Here is a 16,630-nt window from a genome sequence, read left to right as displayed (position 1 = left end):
TATTTTGTGTTGTGATAACTCCTTTGACAGAGAAAACACATAGAGAAATTAAAATTAGCTACCAGCTGTTCTTGTTCTAAAGCTTTCTGGAGAAGCCTCTGCTTGTTGTTGAACTCATGGTTCAGGCTTTCCCATTTCAGCTTCAGCTGCTCTTCAGATGATGGTTTCTCGCCTTCCAAGCCCAATTCTTCAGAGAGTGTATCAGGCTTCTTGCTGTAATGGGAAAATACATAAAGTTTAAACAAAAACAAAAATTATAATACCATAATGTGTTTATTTCCTTTTTCAATCAGGAAATTATATGTTAAAGTTAAGTGCTACTTTTTAAAGCTTTTCCTTGTTATTTATTTATTTATTCCTGGTAGTAAGACAAGGCTTGCTTGTAACAGTAATTGATCTTGTCCGATGAGATAAAATGCACTTTCTAACATGCTGTTAGAATTGTGAGTACCCTGAATAAGTCAGAACTCCCAAAACAGACTAAAACTATATCACATAGGAATGCAACATTTAAACAAGCTTTACTTCAAAGCATGAAATAACAAAAAAAATTTATCTGGTTCCTTCCTCCCCTCCTCTCTTGACATGCCAGACATACTTGGATATTTCAATACAGGACAAGCGTATAAATTTACATATGAAACAGTTTTTGTATGTAAAACGGTAATATGGTAAACAGTTAATTAAACTATTCATTTTCTGATTTTTTTTTTCATATAGTATAACCTGTCATGGAGGGAAACCTCAGACAGAGGTAGATACAAGTTGAGTACTTTCTAACATTATAAGAAGAAAACACATTGAATTAACACAAATGCTGAGGAAAACAGTGAATTCTCTATGCATAAATCTTGGTTCTCCTGTCCCATGAATCACCTTCATGTTCTAGACTTTGGTGCTGAAATATAGAGGAAGTATTTCAACTGAAGGGTTGACAGCTCCTTGATTCTGAAACTGACAATGTCCATTCTGATTTCCTCTTCCCCAGACCTGGCCCTTGCTGGTCCCTGAAGGTCTGCATTGGCAGTAGGAAGCTATTTTCTTCCACCTTCTCTAAAGCAGAACTCTCTCCCAGCCAGAGCTATGGGTTTTAAAGAAGATTACTTCCCCCAAATGGGTAAGTGTACATGGAAATTTAGACCAGAGATGAAATTCAAAACACACAGGGCTACAAAAAGAGAAACATTCACTAACTGTGGGAAAAATGAAATTAAGCAATGAGTATCTCATCTGGGAGGATCTGATTACAACAGTAGACTATAATGCTTTAAATAGATTTCAGCTATGATTCACACACAAATGCTGGACCAGAAAACTATAGTAATGATCCACTGTTTGTCTAATGAATCCTACTAGTTTGCAATTTTAGAATGATGCATGGTAATATGAATAAAATGAATTTCTGAATCTATAAGCACAAAACAATTTGTTACTATATAAAATATATATATATATGTTAAACTCTGTAACTACAAACCAGAACTGCAGTACCCTAGGTGCTGTATAAAAACAACAAAACAAAAATTTAGAGGAGCATGTGTGGAACAAGGATGTAAACATAGAGATGACAAGGCATATGGTCAAAGAATTTAACTTCACAGAAGAACACATCTAAGCATACCTTATACTTAGGCTTTCTGGAGCACCTTGCTGTGTTAGGATTTCTTCTCCACGGCATGCTACTGACCGCAGCAGATTCTTCTGCTCTTCTAGCTCTTGTTCCAGCTCCTGACACAGCAATTTACAACAAAAACAACAATAATAACAATAACAACAAAAAGACAAACCTGAAACAATGTTTTTGCTCTGGATAGATATACCTATATTAAGCAAAGACAGCTAAACTATTTCTGATATGGCTTACTTGAGCACCAAAAACAGTGCAAAATCTCCACCCAGGGAGACAGAAAAATCGGGTACATAAACTGAAGTGGAATGTTGAACTAATTGACTAATGCAGTATAGTTCCTGGAATCTAACCCAGTGAAGATGTCTGAGTATCATGCAAAACAATATACCTTGAAATGTGTGTATCTTTTGCTTCTATAAAGATAGTATTGATTACTATTTTGAGCATCATTTCCTTACAGCAACTCAGATGGTTCATCCAATTTCATTTTACTGATGCACAACAGAAGTACAGAGTGACTAAATGAGTTGACCATAGTCTCCCAGGAAGTCTAGTCTTCCTTGCTGTTACAGACAAAAACCAGTGAACTCAGATGCACGATTATGGGAACACTGGGCAACAAAAAGTATAAAAATGAAGATTTCAGAGGAAAAACTAACTAGAATGGCTCAGCTATAGTGTTAAACATAATCTAAAAATGGGAGTAAAAAAATGTAAAACACCAACTTTCTGTTGCTGTAGAGTGCTCTGTTGCTGCTGTGAGCGAGTAGTTCTTGCTTGTGCCAGCCATTCTTGGACGCTGGGACTTTGTGAAGAAACCAAGTCCAGATTGTTCTCCTCCTTTTCTTGTAGTGATCCCTGCTTTAAGAGAAAAAAATAAAAAATTTACAAAATTTCTTATATTGCTAGGGAGCTGGCAAGTCCCTACATTACACATACTTCCATCTTCTACTTTTCAAGTTGCTGGCTCACATAAATTCTGAAGTGAGCTATGATTTCAGACTTCTGACTTTTGCCGGTTTTCGGTTACTAGCAAGAAAGCATCTCTAAAAAATAAACACACAGCTCCACACTCAATTTTTAGAATCTGAGACCAGAGATCAAGAGACCAGGGACTGACATACTCCTAAAGACAGTTTTGCCTCTCCTAGAAAACAGAATTGGTCTGTAATGGAAGATGAAGCTCTATCTGGGAATGCAGGGAATCAATGGATTTTTTCTGTCAGGTTTTTGTCTAATTAAAGTTTTTTGTTGTTGTTGTTGTCTACTTAAAAAAGAGAGAAAGTTGTTTCTCATTCTGGTCAATTTTTTATTTTTTTATAAATAAGTACTCTATCTGTGTTTCCTAGGAACAAGTTTCTACAAAAACTTGTGGTTGGAGTGTAAACAACAGCATATACAGGATATCAGATTAGGGAAAGAAAATATTACCCGAGAAATAGAGAAACAAAGAGGATCCATTTTTTTAAAGGAGAAAAAAGGCAACCTTTTTTGTAAATTCTAAAAAATAGAAATCCGTATATTTCCTATATGCCCTAGGGAAAATAGCAGTTCAGCTTGCAGATTCCTTTAGAGAATGATCTCTAGTTTTTCATTACATTTGTGCAGATTGCTTGATTTCACTTCGATTTGGAGTGAAGAAGTTCCCTTATTCTGGGAAGAAGGTTTAGAAGCTAAAATACTGCAGTTACATTAAGACAAATGGTAGTCCTGCAGTTCCTACAGTAGTAAGGGGTTTAAAAGTGTTTATGGCTTTTGTGGATGCAATGAGGTTTTGCAAATATGCTGTTGTACATACTTTTTAGACCATAACTATTTGTGAACCAACTTTTATCATTCTCCAATCACAAAATACATATAATTGTGTTTTCATTTGAATTCTGCCTGAGAGAACTATAATAGTTTTCCTTTAAGCAGACAGGGAAATGAATGTTTGATGCTGTCTTTCCTGGGGAGTATCCACTGCTGCACAGAAATAATTAGAAAATCCCAGATGAAAATGGTGATAGAATGGATCTGTCAAAGGAACTCTACATTGTACAAAGTTGTATCAGTCACATTATTTTTGTAGAACTGAAGACTAAAGTTGTTATTGTCTGTCGTGTCCACACTCTGTCCCCCTCCCCCCGCCCCACCTCCCTTTGGAATAAAAAGGAAAGCACTATCTTTAATACAAAATCAGTTTTACATTTTTGTTTTATAAGGACTCTATTTTTTTTGCACCTAAATTACAGATCTTAGAAGATAACAGTACAAGGCAATGTTTTGTATATTTTTCAAAGTGCTTGTAATATGCTTCATTTGAAATCAATGTAATCTGGAATACTCAAGATCCTAGCATGTTTCTGATTATTTTCAGTGTTTTATTTTATTAATAATGGACTTGGTCTCCTTATGACTTTTTTCCAGATCATTAATGACAGATGCAGTTAGAAAGAAAGCTAAAATTGCCCAAAGAAATTACAGAATCTCACACTGGCTGTAAAAAAGCCTTTTGCCACAGGAATAGCAGACATGATGAAATACTGCTTGAAAGAAAATATAGGTCTGTATTTACAATGCTCTTTGTCTTGCAGTGCAACTTGGGTACATTTCATGGGTGCAGGTTTGTCTGTGTCTCTGGGCAATTACAAGTTTATAATACACCTGGAGAGAAGCGTGTTTCTCACATGCATGAGCTACAGTGCTGTTAGCATGTAATGTTTTTCAGTGTTAATGGCAGGGGTTAGAGTTAGTTTGGCCATCTGATGTTCTGAGCCTCAGTCTATAAGAAACTCTTTTTACCTGATTGTTTGGAATAAAGGCATTGTAACATGATGGGCATGAATTCATAAAGATAGAATTTGCAATATATATTCTAGCTGACTGAGAAATTATTTTAACATTTAGTTAAATATCCTCTTCTGATATGGACTTCTCTTTTGAAAAGGTAGCTGTTTCACTGCCTAAACTTATTTTCTTCCACAATCCACAGGTGAAGTCCAAAAACTGCTTGCAATTTATAGTCTTTCCTGCATGTAGTATCCTAAATTAGTCTTATTATACAACTTGAAATTATTTTATTATTTTAGATATTAGAAAAAACATCCAAAAATTCTGCTTTAAAAGTTTACGTAAATTAAATCACACCATCATATTTTAAAATGCTGCAGACATATTTTAAAATGCAGCAGCAAAGGCTAATATAATTGTACTTAGTATATCAGAATTTTGACTATATAATAACAATAATAATTATTATTATCAGAATATATCAGATTAATATATCAGAATCATATGCTCACATGCTATTGGTAACACTTTTCATTTGCCCAATATATGTAAGAAGGATATTAAAGAAAGATTGGGGCAAACAGCTTCTTTTTCTCCTTCAAAACAGACATTGGTCTTGGGCCAAAATATGAAACATTTTGCATATTGCCTCAATCTTAGATGCAATAGCAATAAATACCTAGGGTTCCCCCTTCCTGTCCCCCACCCCTCCCACCTTTTATTTTTGTTTGTTTGTTTTTGGTGAAGTTATGTCATACTTTATAGTTATCCAATTGCTCTGGGCTAAAAATAGTTCTTAGCACATTAAGTGACTTTTCAAGCTAACCTCTCAGTAGAGTTTAATCTGCATTACAAGCCAGAAATCTTTGAAGTTTATCATGTTTAATTTACACAACAAAGCCCAGGGAAGAAGTAAAAGAAAAGGAAGGGGAAAGCGGTATGTCACAGCAGAGGAAGCAAATTCAAAACTAGTCAGTCACATTACACAGCTGGGTTTCTTGTGTATATTCAGTTCTCTACATGCTAATTTAACATAAAGAGTGACTAAAACAAGTGTTATATAAAATTAACTAGTTATAGTAAGCAGACCAGTGCTGCTAGGAATAGAAACCTAGAACAAGACTGATGTTAAATGTGTCTATGTCTATATAATATTTTGTTTAGTGTAATGATGCCGCTATTAGCCATATTTAAAAAATATTTAATTAGTTTGATGCTATACGTTATGTTGTGCACACTATGAATGGAAGCACATGTTTAGGATTGTTCTTCTGTTGCAGGGAGGAATCCTGCCCCAGAGCACATGTAATCTACAGGGACTGTGAACAGGAACATAATATATTCAAAGTTAATTATCTAACTACTTTATTATTGTCCTTTCATGCAGATAGTGAGGTTCAGTGCAGATAGTTTCACCACGAAGTGGTGCTTGAAATGATAAACTAAAGCTTGCTCAGCAGTTCTTTATTTTTGAGCGTAAATCCATTTACTAATTAAAGATGAATAGCTCAATCTAAAACAGTAGAATATTTTTACTCCTTTGCCCAGTTGCATAACACTGCTATGAAATCTCCCAAACTCCTGCCCACTGTGAAGCCAATTACAGAGAGCCACTTACCTGAATGTTGATCTGTTTGTCATGTAGCACTTTCTGCAGCTCCAGAAGACTGCCCTTCAGTGTCCTGAGCTTCACAGCCAGCTGCTCTGCCTCGTCCTTGGTGTGAGCCTTCCCTTCCATAAGCAAGTTCTCGTTGTGCACAGACAGCTCTGATAAGGCCACCACCTTTTGCTCTATTTCAACCAGCATGTTCTGCAGCAGCAAAAACAAAGAAGCAAATTCATACATTTTCCAGCATCTGTCACGTTTTCTGGCAAGGAGACCTGTGGCATACCTCACCCGTTGCCAAGCTAACAGCGAGCCAGTTTTTCATTGCTTTGCTTTCCAGTCCCTTTCAAAGTCCTAATGAATATGCTCACAGGCATTTGCATGTGTAATTTCTGTTTACAACCTTTTTTTCAAAATAGGAATTTGATGAATTATTTGAAACAAAGGATTTGTTGTAGATGAGATGTTATTTATTTTCGCATTAATTGTAAGTGTGGCTAAGATGCTAGATTGACATCCATAATGACAAGAAATAGAGCACACACAGATGGAGATACTTCTTTCCTCTTCTTCCATGTACGTTTAGTAGAATCCGTTCTACCTGTGTGTTGCTCTGACTAAATTGATAAGCTTCTCTTCTTGCTATTTGCTCTTTCTGATTGGTTCATGATGGACTTAAGGATTTCTGTATAATCCTCTTTAGTCTAAAGAAAGACTTAAAGTGACAAATCTCTGGCATGTTTATTCTCAAGAGCTACTTTCCTGACGTTCCATTAACGTGGTGCATATTTTGATTTTCCTAATTTAAAGCTCATAGTATTCTTGCTGAAAATCCTAGCCTAATATCAGTTTTTATTTCCATAGCCACTGTCAAGTACAAGCTTACAAATATTGCCCTTTGAAGGAATGTGTGCAGGATGAGATGGGCAGAGTCTCGAAAATGTGGAAAAACTATGGGACTTCTTAAAAAACTTACTGCATTAAGTTTTTAAGAACTAGCTAAAGAATAGCAGTATTAACTCATCCACAGAGTTAATTGTTCTTTTTAGTTTTGAGTTCCCTGGAGATTATATTTTTAAAAAATATTCCTTTGTTCAAGTTCACAGGGTTTATATGCAACAATATGGCTGTCAAGGATGAAACAGTGAAAAAACATCTGAGACTGAGTGGACTGAAAATTCCAATAGTGAAGCAACGTCAGAAGGTGGAAATATAACTAAATGTTGTTATATACCCATTTTAATTCATCAGACTTGTGTGAAACTTGACTCCCATTTATCCCAAATTAGTTGAGTTCCTTGTTATATAGTATGAAAAGGAGTCCTAAGTCCTAAATTTGCCTTTTTTTTTTTTTGGTCTTATCATTTTAATCATAATGATCACACAGTTCTAAACTGTCCTTTAAAAATGGAGAAAAAGCACTAACTTGTAAACTTAGATGAGTTTTTAATAAAAGCCTTTTTAATAAAAGTATATGCAATTACTCCTATTGCAGAAAAAAATGTTTTTCCTCAGATGTTTTGGTATTCTGTGTTGATTAATATTAAAATCATAAAATTAATAACTGCTGATGACTAAACCTTAAATTTGGAACCTAGGTAGGAATTACTCCTAAAGAAAACACAGCACTGTCCCAGTTACCACTGCTAGTGGGACAGTGTTCTTCAGCTGGAAAAGGAGGAGTAGGAAAGTACAGTGCAGGTGTTTTCATATATATCAAGTGAGCTGTTCCACAACAGCTTGTGTGAGGTAAAAACAGCAAGTACAGGCAAATACATGGCTTTTAAAGCAAAACAAACAACCCCTCAAAGTTGTAGAGCTTCAAACATTCTTGCAATCAGGTTTTGTTGGTTTTCTGCTGTTATGTTTATATGTGCTTCTTAAATCACTGTGCAGTCTTTAATAAGAAATGGAAAAAAGTCTTTAATTTCACAAATCATTGATGGAGCTAACCAAACGTTCCTAAGGATCTCAGAAAAATTTTCCCCGTTAATATGCTGGCTCATTCCACTCAGTAATGGTCTTAATATTAATGCTCCGTATTTACCTCTTTATTTGGATAAAGTTATGCCCTCCCTCTTCATCTAAATGCTACCAGACTGATAATTTTACCTGGCAGTCCACCAGCTGAGCTTCCATATCCATAGGTTCCTCAACAGTAACCAGAGCAGTGTCCAGTGTAGCACGGGTATTGAGCAGCCAGTGGTCAAGCTCATCAGCTTCACAGCGGTACCTTTGAAGAGCCTGCTCTTGCCGCTGTTCTTCCAGCTGCTCACTCAGTTTTTCCTAGAGGTATAAATTACAATGATATTTTACTTTTTAAAAGCCGTACACCATAGTAGTTATTTTTTTTGTCCCTTCTCTCTGTTTCTCATTGCTTCTATATAGTATTCTTTAAGCCATGATAAGCATTTTCTTTCATAAGTTTGAAAACTTTACAATATATTATTGCTTTCAATTAATGAACATCTTTTCTTGGTAACTGAATTCTGTTTCAGTTAAGTTACTATTTTTACTTACTTAAGTAGATGTCCACTGTTAGAACCTCCTGAAGGTGAGGCCTTTTCTGCCTCCTTTTGCTGCTCTCCTTTGGGTCCCACCATCACCCTCCCCGACCCTGATTCAGTTTGCTTAACTATCACAGAACGGTTTACTTAGGGAGAAAGATGCATGGGTAACACAGAGGTGGGAGTGGACCACAGGGAAAGGAGAGCAGCCTTGCCTTCTTTGGCAGCAGCAGGCTGTTAGATAGTCTTAGCATCTCTCATGAGAGACATGAGAGTGTACTTCAAGGTCCCAGCAAGGTACTGATGAGCCTCTGGTGTAACCACCGTGGGTAGACAGAACACTGAATAGCTGTCTACCTTGTTCAGCCTCTCAGAGGATCCCTGACTCATGCTTTATCTTATTAGTTAGCATCTTCTCCTAAGTGCCATCAAGAAGATCCTGTAGGGAGCTCAAACTACAAACAGCAAGATCCTTATTCTATTTTGAGCTCCATAATTTTAGGTAAAGACCATTTTTCTTCTGAGAGGGAAAAATTTAGTGTTTTTTTTTTTGTTTTTGTTTTTTTTTTAGTATAACTTCTATTTTCTAAGGATGTGTTCACTGCCTCAGGTGACTGCACAGGAGATGATACACCCTGGGACTCCTCTGTAGCCCAGGTAAATCCACAGAGCAAATCCTCACACAGTCTCCTAGAACCAATTTATGTTTGAAATTATAAAAGCAGCAGTTGATGTGCTTATGAGTTCACTGTTGGTGTTCTCAGAATTACAGCAGTAAATCAGCATTCAAAGTAGCCGGATTGTAGCTAGCTTTAGGATGAATGCATTTTCTCATACATACCTGCTGCGTTATACACATAAATATTCCTATATGTAATTGATTTTTTTTTTTTTTTAAATCACCTTCATGTTAAAGGATTTTTGGTAAAGTTGGTAGACAAAGAAATAAAAGAGTCCAACTTCCATTATAAAAGTGTGCATGCAAATCACTCGGAAGATGAACAGAGGCAACAAGGCAACAGTTTGGAAGAGGAATTATTTCTTGGTTTGAACTTTCCCCCTTCTCTTGTTTCCCAGTTTGGACAGATGACTCCTCAAAAGTTTCAGTTTTACTGCAGATAACTGCTTTTAATACTTGCAAACTACTTTTAATAAATGCACTCCATAACTTCTTCTGTGGAGGACAAGGAATACCAAGAAAATAAGGCACCTATTGAGAAAATGTCAACGAGGATATTAAATAAAAAATAAACATATGCACAATGTGTTTCCAGATTCTGTCTAGTTTCTTTATGAGGAGGGGCTGGCTAGGGAAGAACAATAATATTTTAGGGAAAGGAATTGTGAGAAATGAGCAGAAATGAAAATGACTTATTTCAATTAGAAGTATTCACTAGTAATTAAGAACTTCAAAGTACAGCTGTGCCAAAAATGGCTCTCAAAATCTGGAATGCAATACAAAAGACTAATTTCTAGAGTTTTTTTGGTACCTCTAATAGCTGTCGTTTTCCTGATGCCTTCATTCGAATTGTGGCCATTCGCTCTGCCAAGACTGTGAGAGTGGACTGCAACGCCAGCTGATCAGCAGCTTCTGCATCCCGTGATTCTGAAACCAGCTCCTGTGCTAATGATGTCTGAAGCTCAGTGATTTCTTCTTGTAACATTAGAATCTCATCCATCAAAGCCTATTTAGAAATGAGAGCAGAGAAACTAGTTCATCTATCAGAGAGAAGAAAGTATCTAAGGGTGTATATCCTTAATACAAAAGTCAATGTGACTGTTCCAAAGAAGCATGAGGAATACAACAATGTAATGCATCACTGCTGGATTTCATTCCTCATCTTGAGTTTCAAATGTATCACAAGAAGGAAACTTGTTGGAAATATTATACATACAGTTTTGTTCTTCCAGAAAACTTTCCAGAGGGTATTCTAGTAGACAATGTAAGGATAATGAATGAATGAGTCAGTAAGCGATGAGAGAAAGAGAACCAGGGGCATGAGTTAATTTCCAGGAAGAAATTTACTAACTGGACAAAGAACATATAACAATAAATACAAACATCCAGAGAATAATTCCATGGTGTGAAAGACATTTCTACTGTAATTCTTAGCCTGTAAATCAGTTTCCAAGACAGATACCTAATGATGTTGCATTATTAATCTCTTAGAGCAAGCACTTTACTTTCATTTCTGAGAGTACATATGCATTGGATACACAAGACAACACGTTGCTGCAAAAGCCAGATGTTATCCTTTGCAAGTCAGAGTTCTTACTGAAGTGAGACTGGCCCTATCAAACTGTTTCAAGTTATCAGTTAGAGTGCTTACAACTGTGATTACAACTTGGTTATGTCTGGTTGGTTTCTTGATAAAGAGCTATTTAGACAAACCTGCAGCTGTATTCTGCATTTGAGTATTGTACTGACTCAAATTTTCAGCATCTGGAGCAAGAGAATGTCCTGAGTGCAATTTAAACAAGTGTCCATTGACTGATAATGACAGAAGTGTTTCTCATTCAATGTACTATTTTTGTAAGTCTTTTGTAACATGTTGGCCCTTTGTCACATTAATGTGTTCTCCGATAAAGAAATTTGCAAGTAAAACCAGCATGTAACATCAGATATTTTACATCATGATTTTCCTTAGTATATATTGGTGAAATTCTGTATCTGTAATTATTTGAAGGTAAAAACTGCAAAACATACCAAACCAAACATCTGAGCTTATATTTTCATTGCAAGCATAATGAAAAAGAAAATAAAATGAATCAAGTTGAGAAGCCTAGTCCACACTTTTTTGTAATTAATGAGTTCAAACCAATTTTGAAATGGCTCAGTGTTGCCATTATACATGTAACAATGTTCGAGACCTGTGTTGGTTGCATCTTCCTCCAGCCTACATGGATGACAGAAAGATAGTGTTACCTCTCTGAAAGCCTTCTTCTGGGTTCTTTACATTCTGAAGATAAACATCTGCCAGGGAAATAATCCATTTGTATTTTTGTGCAGACATTTGATGCAGACATTTTATTTGCTTGACACTGAGTATCCAGTGTCAAAATGAGTTAGAAATGGATAACCTTTTCCTCTAGCATCAGGGTTGATATAGTAAAGTTCAACATAATATTCTATTTTAATTCTTTGTCTGTAGTACTGACATTAATAACCTGAAAAGGAAAAGCTTCCTGGTGAATATAATTGCATCATTTTACCTCAAAGAGTTACTATATTCTCTTATTGTTAAGAGCATAATTTCTCAAGACTTCACTTGGGAGGGAATTTTTTGCGTGCTTTGGTTTGCCTGTTTTGTTTAACAAGGCAAAAAGTGTATTTAGATCAATTTACAATGCATCAGTATTAGTGATGATCTTAGTAAAACTGGGAACATTACATATAGTCTCTCTCTATAAATGTACTAGCATATATTGCTAATAGCACTAATGTTGAAAACCAGTATATGTAGGCGTCATTGAACACAATCTTTGACAAAAGATTTTGCTGAAAATTTTGGTTGGACAAACATTATATATTCTTACCTTTTTTTTTCATTTTTTTTTCCTTTAAAGAATCCCTGTTACATCATCTTTAGAAGAGTGGGAAGTCCAGAAAGGCAAGACGTACAGTTAACATAGATAATACAGCTACTGCATATTGTTGAGTCATCCAACCAAAAAGAACACTGCTATCTAACAACAAAGGGAACTAAAGATACAGAGGTAATGCATGGCCTCCCTTTATTTCTTATGTAAAAGTTTTTACCTGATGTTCAGCCATCTGGCTCTCTGGACTCTTGGCTGGTTCCAGACTCTCATTCAGTTTGAACTCAGTGGTCTCCATTTTACTGGATATAGACTGGAGTGTGTCCTGATACTTCTGTTGACGTTCAAGAGCTTCATAAAGGGTGCGCTGTTTTTCACTTATCTGATGAGGAATAGAAGATATAAGTTCTAACCCCTGATACAGGATTTGAATGTTTTTCTGCTTCATACATCCCCAGGCTTACAAGACAAAAACCAAAAACTTGCAACATCGTTTTTCAAAAGTATAAATTAGAAATCAAAACAGCCATATTAAAATTATTTGTATGTTTAAACATCATCAATCAAATTCTATGTTCTGTGACTGGAAAAAACAAACAAACAAACAAACAAAAACACAAAAAAAACACTTTACTATTCAGGGATAAACTATGGACATTCTCATTAATTATTACAGATTTTATACACTCAATCATGTACATGCACACAGTTTGATAGAGGCATAGTTCTTAATACCCCATAATAGCTGCTGTGCCTTTGCAAAGAATTAAAATATATTGTATGTAATAAAATCTGTAGCCTTTTTGATACATCACTGAATGACTATGCTACACTACTATGCAGAAGTGTGTTAAGCTGACTCAGTATTTGGAGGAACTGGATGCTTGGGCCTTTTTTACCAACATTTCTGGTACGAATTGAATTCCATGTTAGGTTATGGAATATTGTCTTACAATAGCTAATATTTCTGAAGGCAACTATCAGCACAAATGACTTCTTTTTTTCTTAATAGGTGTCCATCCTGCACGGGCTTTCAACGAACAAAGATAATGCAATATAATACTGCAACAGACAATTCTTGTTGCCCCCAGAGAGCCAAGAACTTCAGAGAAGAATACTAGCCAAGCAGGTTAATTGCATTTTATTCCTTACAAGCTAGCGGATTGTTTTAAACCCTCCAGATGAAGACATACCACATTCTTCAGTGTTTCCCAGGAACGCTGCAAATCATCCAATTTGGCACTAGCAGCTGATTCTAAGCCTGGTTCATAAAACTCCTGGGTGGCTGAAGTACTGGGTTGAATTTTAGCAGCTTCTGTTTGCAACTGTTCAGCAGATAAGGCTTGGTAATAAGCAATGTCCTACAAGCACGAAGCACATTATTGCACTTTCAAAATAAAAGATAATATATAAGAATATCCCCCCACATACTGATCCATTGCATATGTCTGTTAAAAACAAACAAACCAAACCAAAACAACAAAAAAAACCACCACCAAGCCACAAAGCCAAAAGAACCAAGCAATCCCTGAACAACAAAGTAAATAAATATTTAAAAGTAATACACTGAGTATGGTTTGGAGCTTTAATATGATGAAAATTGTGGATCCTTTTTTTTTTTTTTTTCCATGTCAACAGTATCTGTTTGGATGGATATTAGCAAGGAGGCTCAAGATGCAACTGTGGACAGACATGGAAAGTCTGTGAGGGGAGTGCTCAAATTTGGAACAACATTCTAGCAACACAGCTATAAATGGGGAAAGCCCATCACAACCCAGTGTGTTGTGGGTATTGTAAGTGGCAAAGAATATCACTCTAATGAGTATTATCTCTATTAGCATAGAGAAGACAACAGAAGAACTGAAATCGAATATGCCAAAGGACTAGTCAATGAGGTAAGAAAGAATATTAAGCATTGGTCTTCAAACAAACAGGTACTGTTGACTCACTCATGAAAGTCAGTCGGCAGAGGGACCAGAAGTACTAAGGAAAATGGGCAAGTGTTCAAGTTACCACTGAAAAATTGAAGGCAGAAATATTTCCCATCAGAACTCGTGTGTTTAGTGTTTGGCTATTTCTTCAACTGTTGCAACAAGACACTGGGACCAAGACGTCATATGCTACCACTACAGATCTTTTTGTGACCTCATTTTCGGAAGTAGTATTTGCAAGATAAGCCTTAAAAATAATTAAATAAAATACAGGCCTACTTTATGTGCCCAGTGTGTTATCCTTTGGAGAATTCACGGCCATTATAATATTTCTTGTCTAATCTTTACTGATCTTCATTTTATTAGTTAATGGGAATTTTTTTAAAATGGAGTTCATAGAAAATTATACAGAAAAGTATGGCTTGATAAATAAGGGCCTAAGGAATTAGTGAGATCCAAAGAAGACAGTAATCCAGTGTTACCAAAGGATGTTATGGGTTTAAAAAAATTAATTTCAAACAAATGCATTTTGTTGTAATGAAGTACTGATGCAAGTGCCATATTATCTCACTCCTCTACATGTGGGAATTTAGAATACTTGCAAAAGGATACAAATTTGAAGCAGACTCTTCATTTCCCAGTGCTATTTCAATGTTATTTAATAGCATATGTGAACAAAACCAAAGAAGCTCTGGAAGAACAGTGTAGAAATCAAGCCACTAACTCAATCTAGGAAGCACAGAATGCCCACCTGCCACAGAAAACAGCCCATCACCCAGCAGCTGCACAGGTATGTTTTTTCACTCCCTCAAGAAAATGAAGAGATGAGCTCAGGTTATCTGGTTCCTAGATGGACATTTTAACAATTAAGGTGCCTGTTCACAGGTTGTTACCAGTATTTTTAAAGGTAGGAAACTGCCATTACTGTATTTTATAGACAGCTGGATCATGAATCTTTACTGAGGATCCCTGAAAAAGTCTCTCCATAGAAACAGAAGACCCACGAATGGACAGAATTTCAAACTGTCCAGATCTGTTAAATGAGATACCTCTTAATATTGGGAAATTACAAGATGAAGGCATTTATAGTGTCTGGGAGTCAACAGGTGACATGTAACAGCTTAACACAGTATTCAGGACTTTGATTTCTGAATTTTTGGCTCTGACCACAAGTGATCTTTCCATGTCATGGAGAAAAATGACAGCAGTGCAGGGAACTTCTCAATTTGTCTTGTCTGCAGCTACTGCACAGTCCCCAGCTAGTCTTCTCTATGAACAAACAAAAAAACAGCCTGTGCTTCTGAGACTCCTTAATCACAGTTTGTAGAATAAACGGCTTGTTCTTACAGAGAGGGAAAAGTAACCCCTTTGCCCATCACTGCAACTACTTTTTGGAGTATACAACATGACAGTTTCTTTTCAGAAGGGTTTTTATGCTGACAATGTGAATCCAGATGTTCTTACTGATGACTTTCCCCTATTCAGGACCCAAAGCCTCATGCCCTTTTTTTAGGAAAATTAGTCAATGAACAGTACTCAAGCTTCATTGTTAGGATGTAGGAGCAAAGGATGAGTTTAAATTTCAAGGATTTGTATTTAAGAGGGGCTGGTGCAACATAGATGAGTTTTCATAATGGAAGGAGAAAGAACGATTATGAAGTAGTCTGTGTACAAGGAGAGAGAAAGATGTTTTACAGTGATCCAGTGATGAAGACTTGAATCACAGGATCAGCTGTGGCCTCCAAGGTTTTATGCTAACAACTTCAGCTTTTTTCAATTCAATTGCTGTACATTATATATCTGGAAAACCAGTTTTAAAAGATGTGCTAAATTTTAATCACCTATATTTTTGGGTAAATGTGAGAAATGTTAGCTTCAAGGGATTCTCATTCACTATTGTAGCACAGGTAAAGCCCCTGATTTTTATCAGAATAAACTCCATTAAAACACTGTTACTAATTGCTGAAATATTATACACCATGGAATCATTCAGCCTTTTAAGAGTTGTGATAAGATTCTTAAAATCTTTTTTAGCTGTGTCTCTCTCCACCCTTCCCTCACTCTCCAGACTTTTTTTCAGAGGAGTTTTAATACAAAACAAAGACCCTGGGCAACTGCTACTTTACAACAGTGATAGATATTTCACTTTCTTGTATTACGTGCTTTTGTTTTACTGTTTCCATACATAGGATCAGTATTTCCACTAATATGCAGCTGACACTTGTTTTGTATTTTTGTAACTTACTAGCACTGTAAAAATAGCACTTAGATGTCTCAGTTCGGGATACCTACATTTGATCATTAGGAGATATTATGAAACTCTGATGGAAGATTGTGTTACTTTAATCCTTAATCCCTCTCTACAGTTTTAACAACACATTTCTCCCCTACTCCAAGAGGGAAAAAATAATTAAATAAAACAAAACAAAAACCTTTATAAGTGCTCTAATTATTTTCCCCCAAAACTAAATTAATGTAATTCTTTACTTTCTAGAGTTCCAGTTCACATATTTTTCTGGTATGTTGCAGGTGATATTCCTGTGAGAAATTACTTCTGTTAGCACTGGCTACTTAAAAAGAAAAAAAAATCCAAATTAGTTTTGCAGAGGTTTTTTTTTTTTTTTTTCTGAATACAAATATTTTT

At 35.8% G+C, this 16,630-nt stretch overlaps 1 protein-coding gene across 28 annotated transcripts in view; it reads right to left on the bottom strand.

The window, feature by feature from the left end:
* Positions 1 to 16,630, bottom strand: part of SYNE1 (spectrin repeat containing nuclear envelope protein 1) — a 302,466-nt gene that overhangs the window by 83,206 nt on the left and 202,630 nt on the right. For 20 of the 28 annotated variants that reach the window (XM_040553823.1, XM_040553826.1, XM_040553827.1 and 17 more), the window contains 8 exons: positions 13,249 to 13,416; positions 12,276 to 12,437; positions 10,006 to 10,200; positions 8,121 to 8,294; positions 6,021 to 6,212; positions 2,357 to 2,491; positions 1,622 to 1,728; positions 63 to 213 (listed from right to left, as the gene is read on the bottom strand). In XM_040553823.1, the coding sequence (XP_040409757.1) occupies positions 63 to 213; positions 1,622 to 1,728; positions 2,357 to 2,491; positions 6,021 to 6,212; positions 8,121 to 8,294; positions 10,006 to 10,200; positions 12,276 to 12,437; positions 13,249 to 13,416 (1,284 nt within the window). The remainder of the gene's footprint in view (positions 1 to 62; positions 214 to 1,621; positions 1,729 to 2,356; positions 2,492 to 6,020; positions 6,213 to 8,120; positions 8,295 to 10,005; positions 10,201 to 12,275; positions 12,438 to 13,248; positions 13,417 to 16,630) is intronic. The other 8 variants (XM_040553837.1, XM_040553820.1, XM_040553822.1 and 5 more) reach the window with 1 other exon arrangement.

The sequence above is a fragment of the Cygnus olor genome, chromosome 3, assembly GCF_009769625.2.
Source record: "Cygnus olor isolate bCygOlo1 chromosome 3, bCygOlo1.pri.v2, whole genome shotgun sequence".
Lineage (NCBI taxonomy): Eukaryota > Metazoa > Chordata > Aves > Anseriformes > Anatidae > Cygnus > Cygnus olor.
The sequence above is the reverse complement of the archived record's forward strand: the minus strand, read 5'-3'. Positions and strand labels throughout refer to the sequence as shown.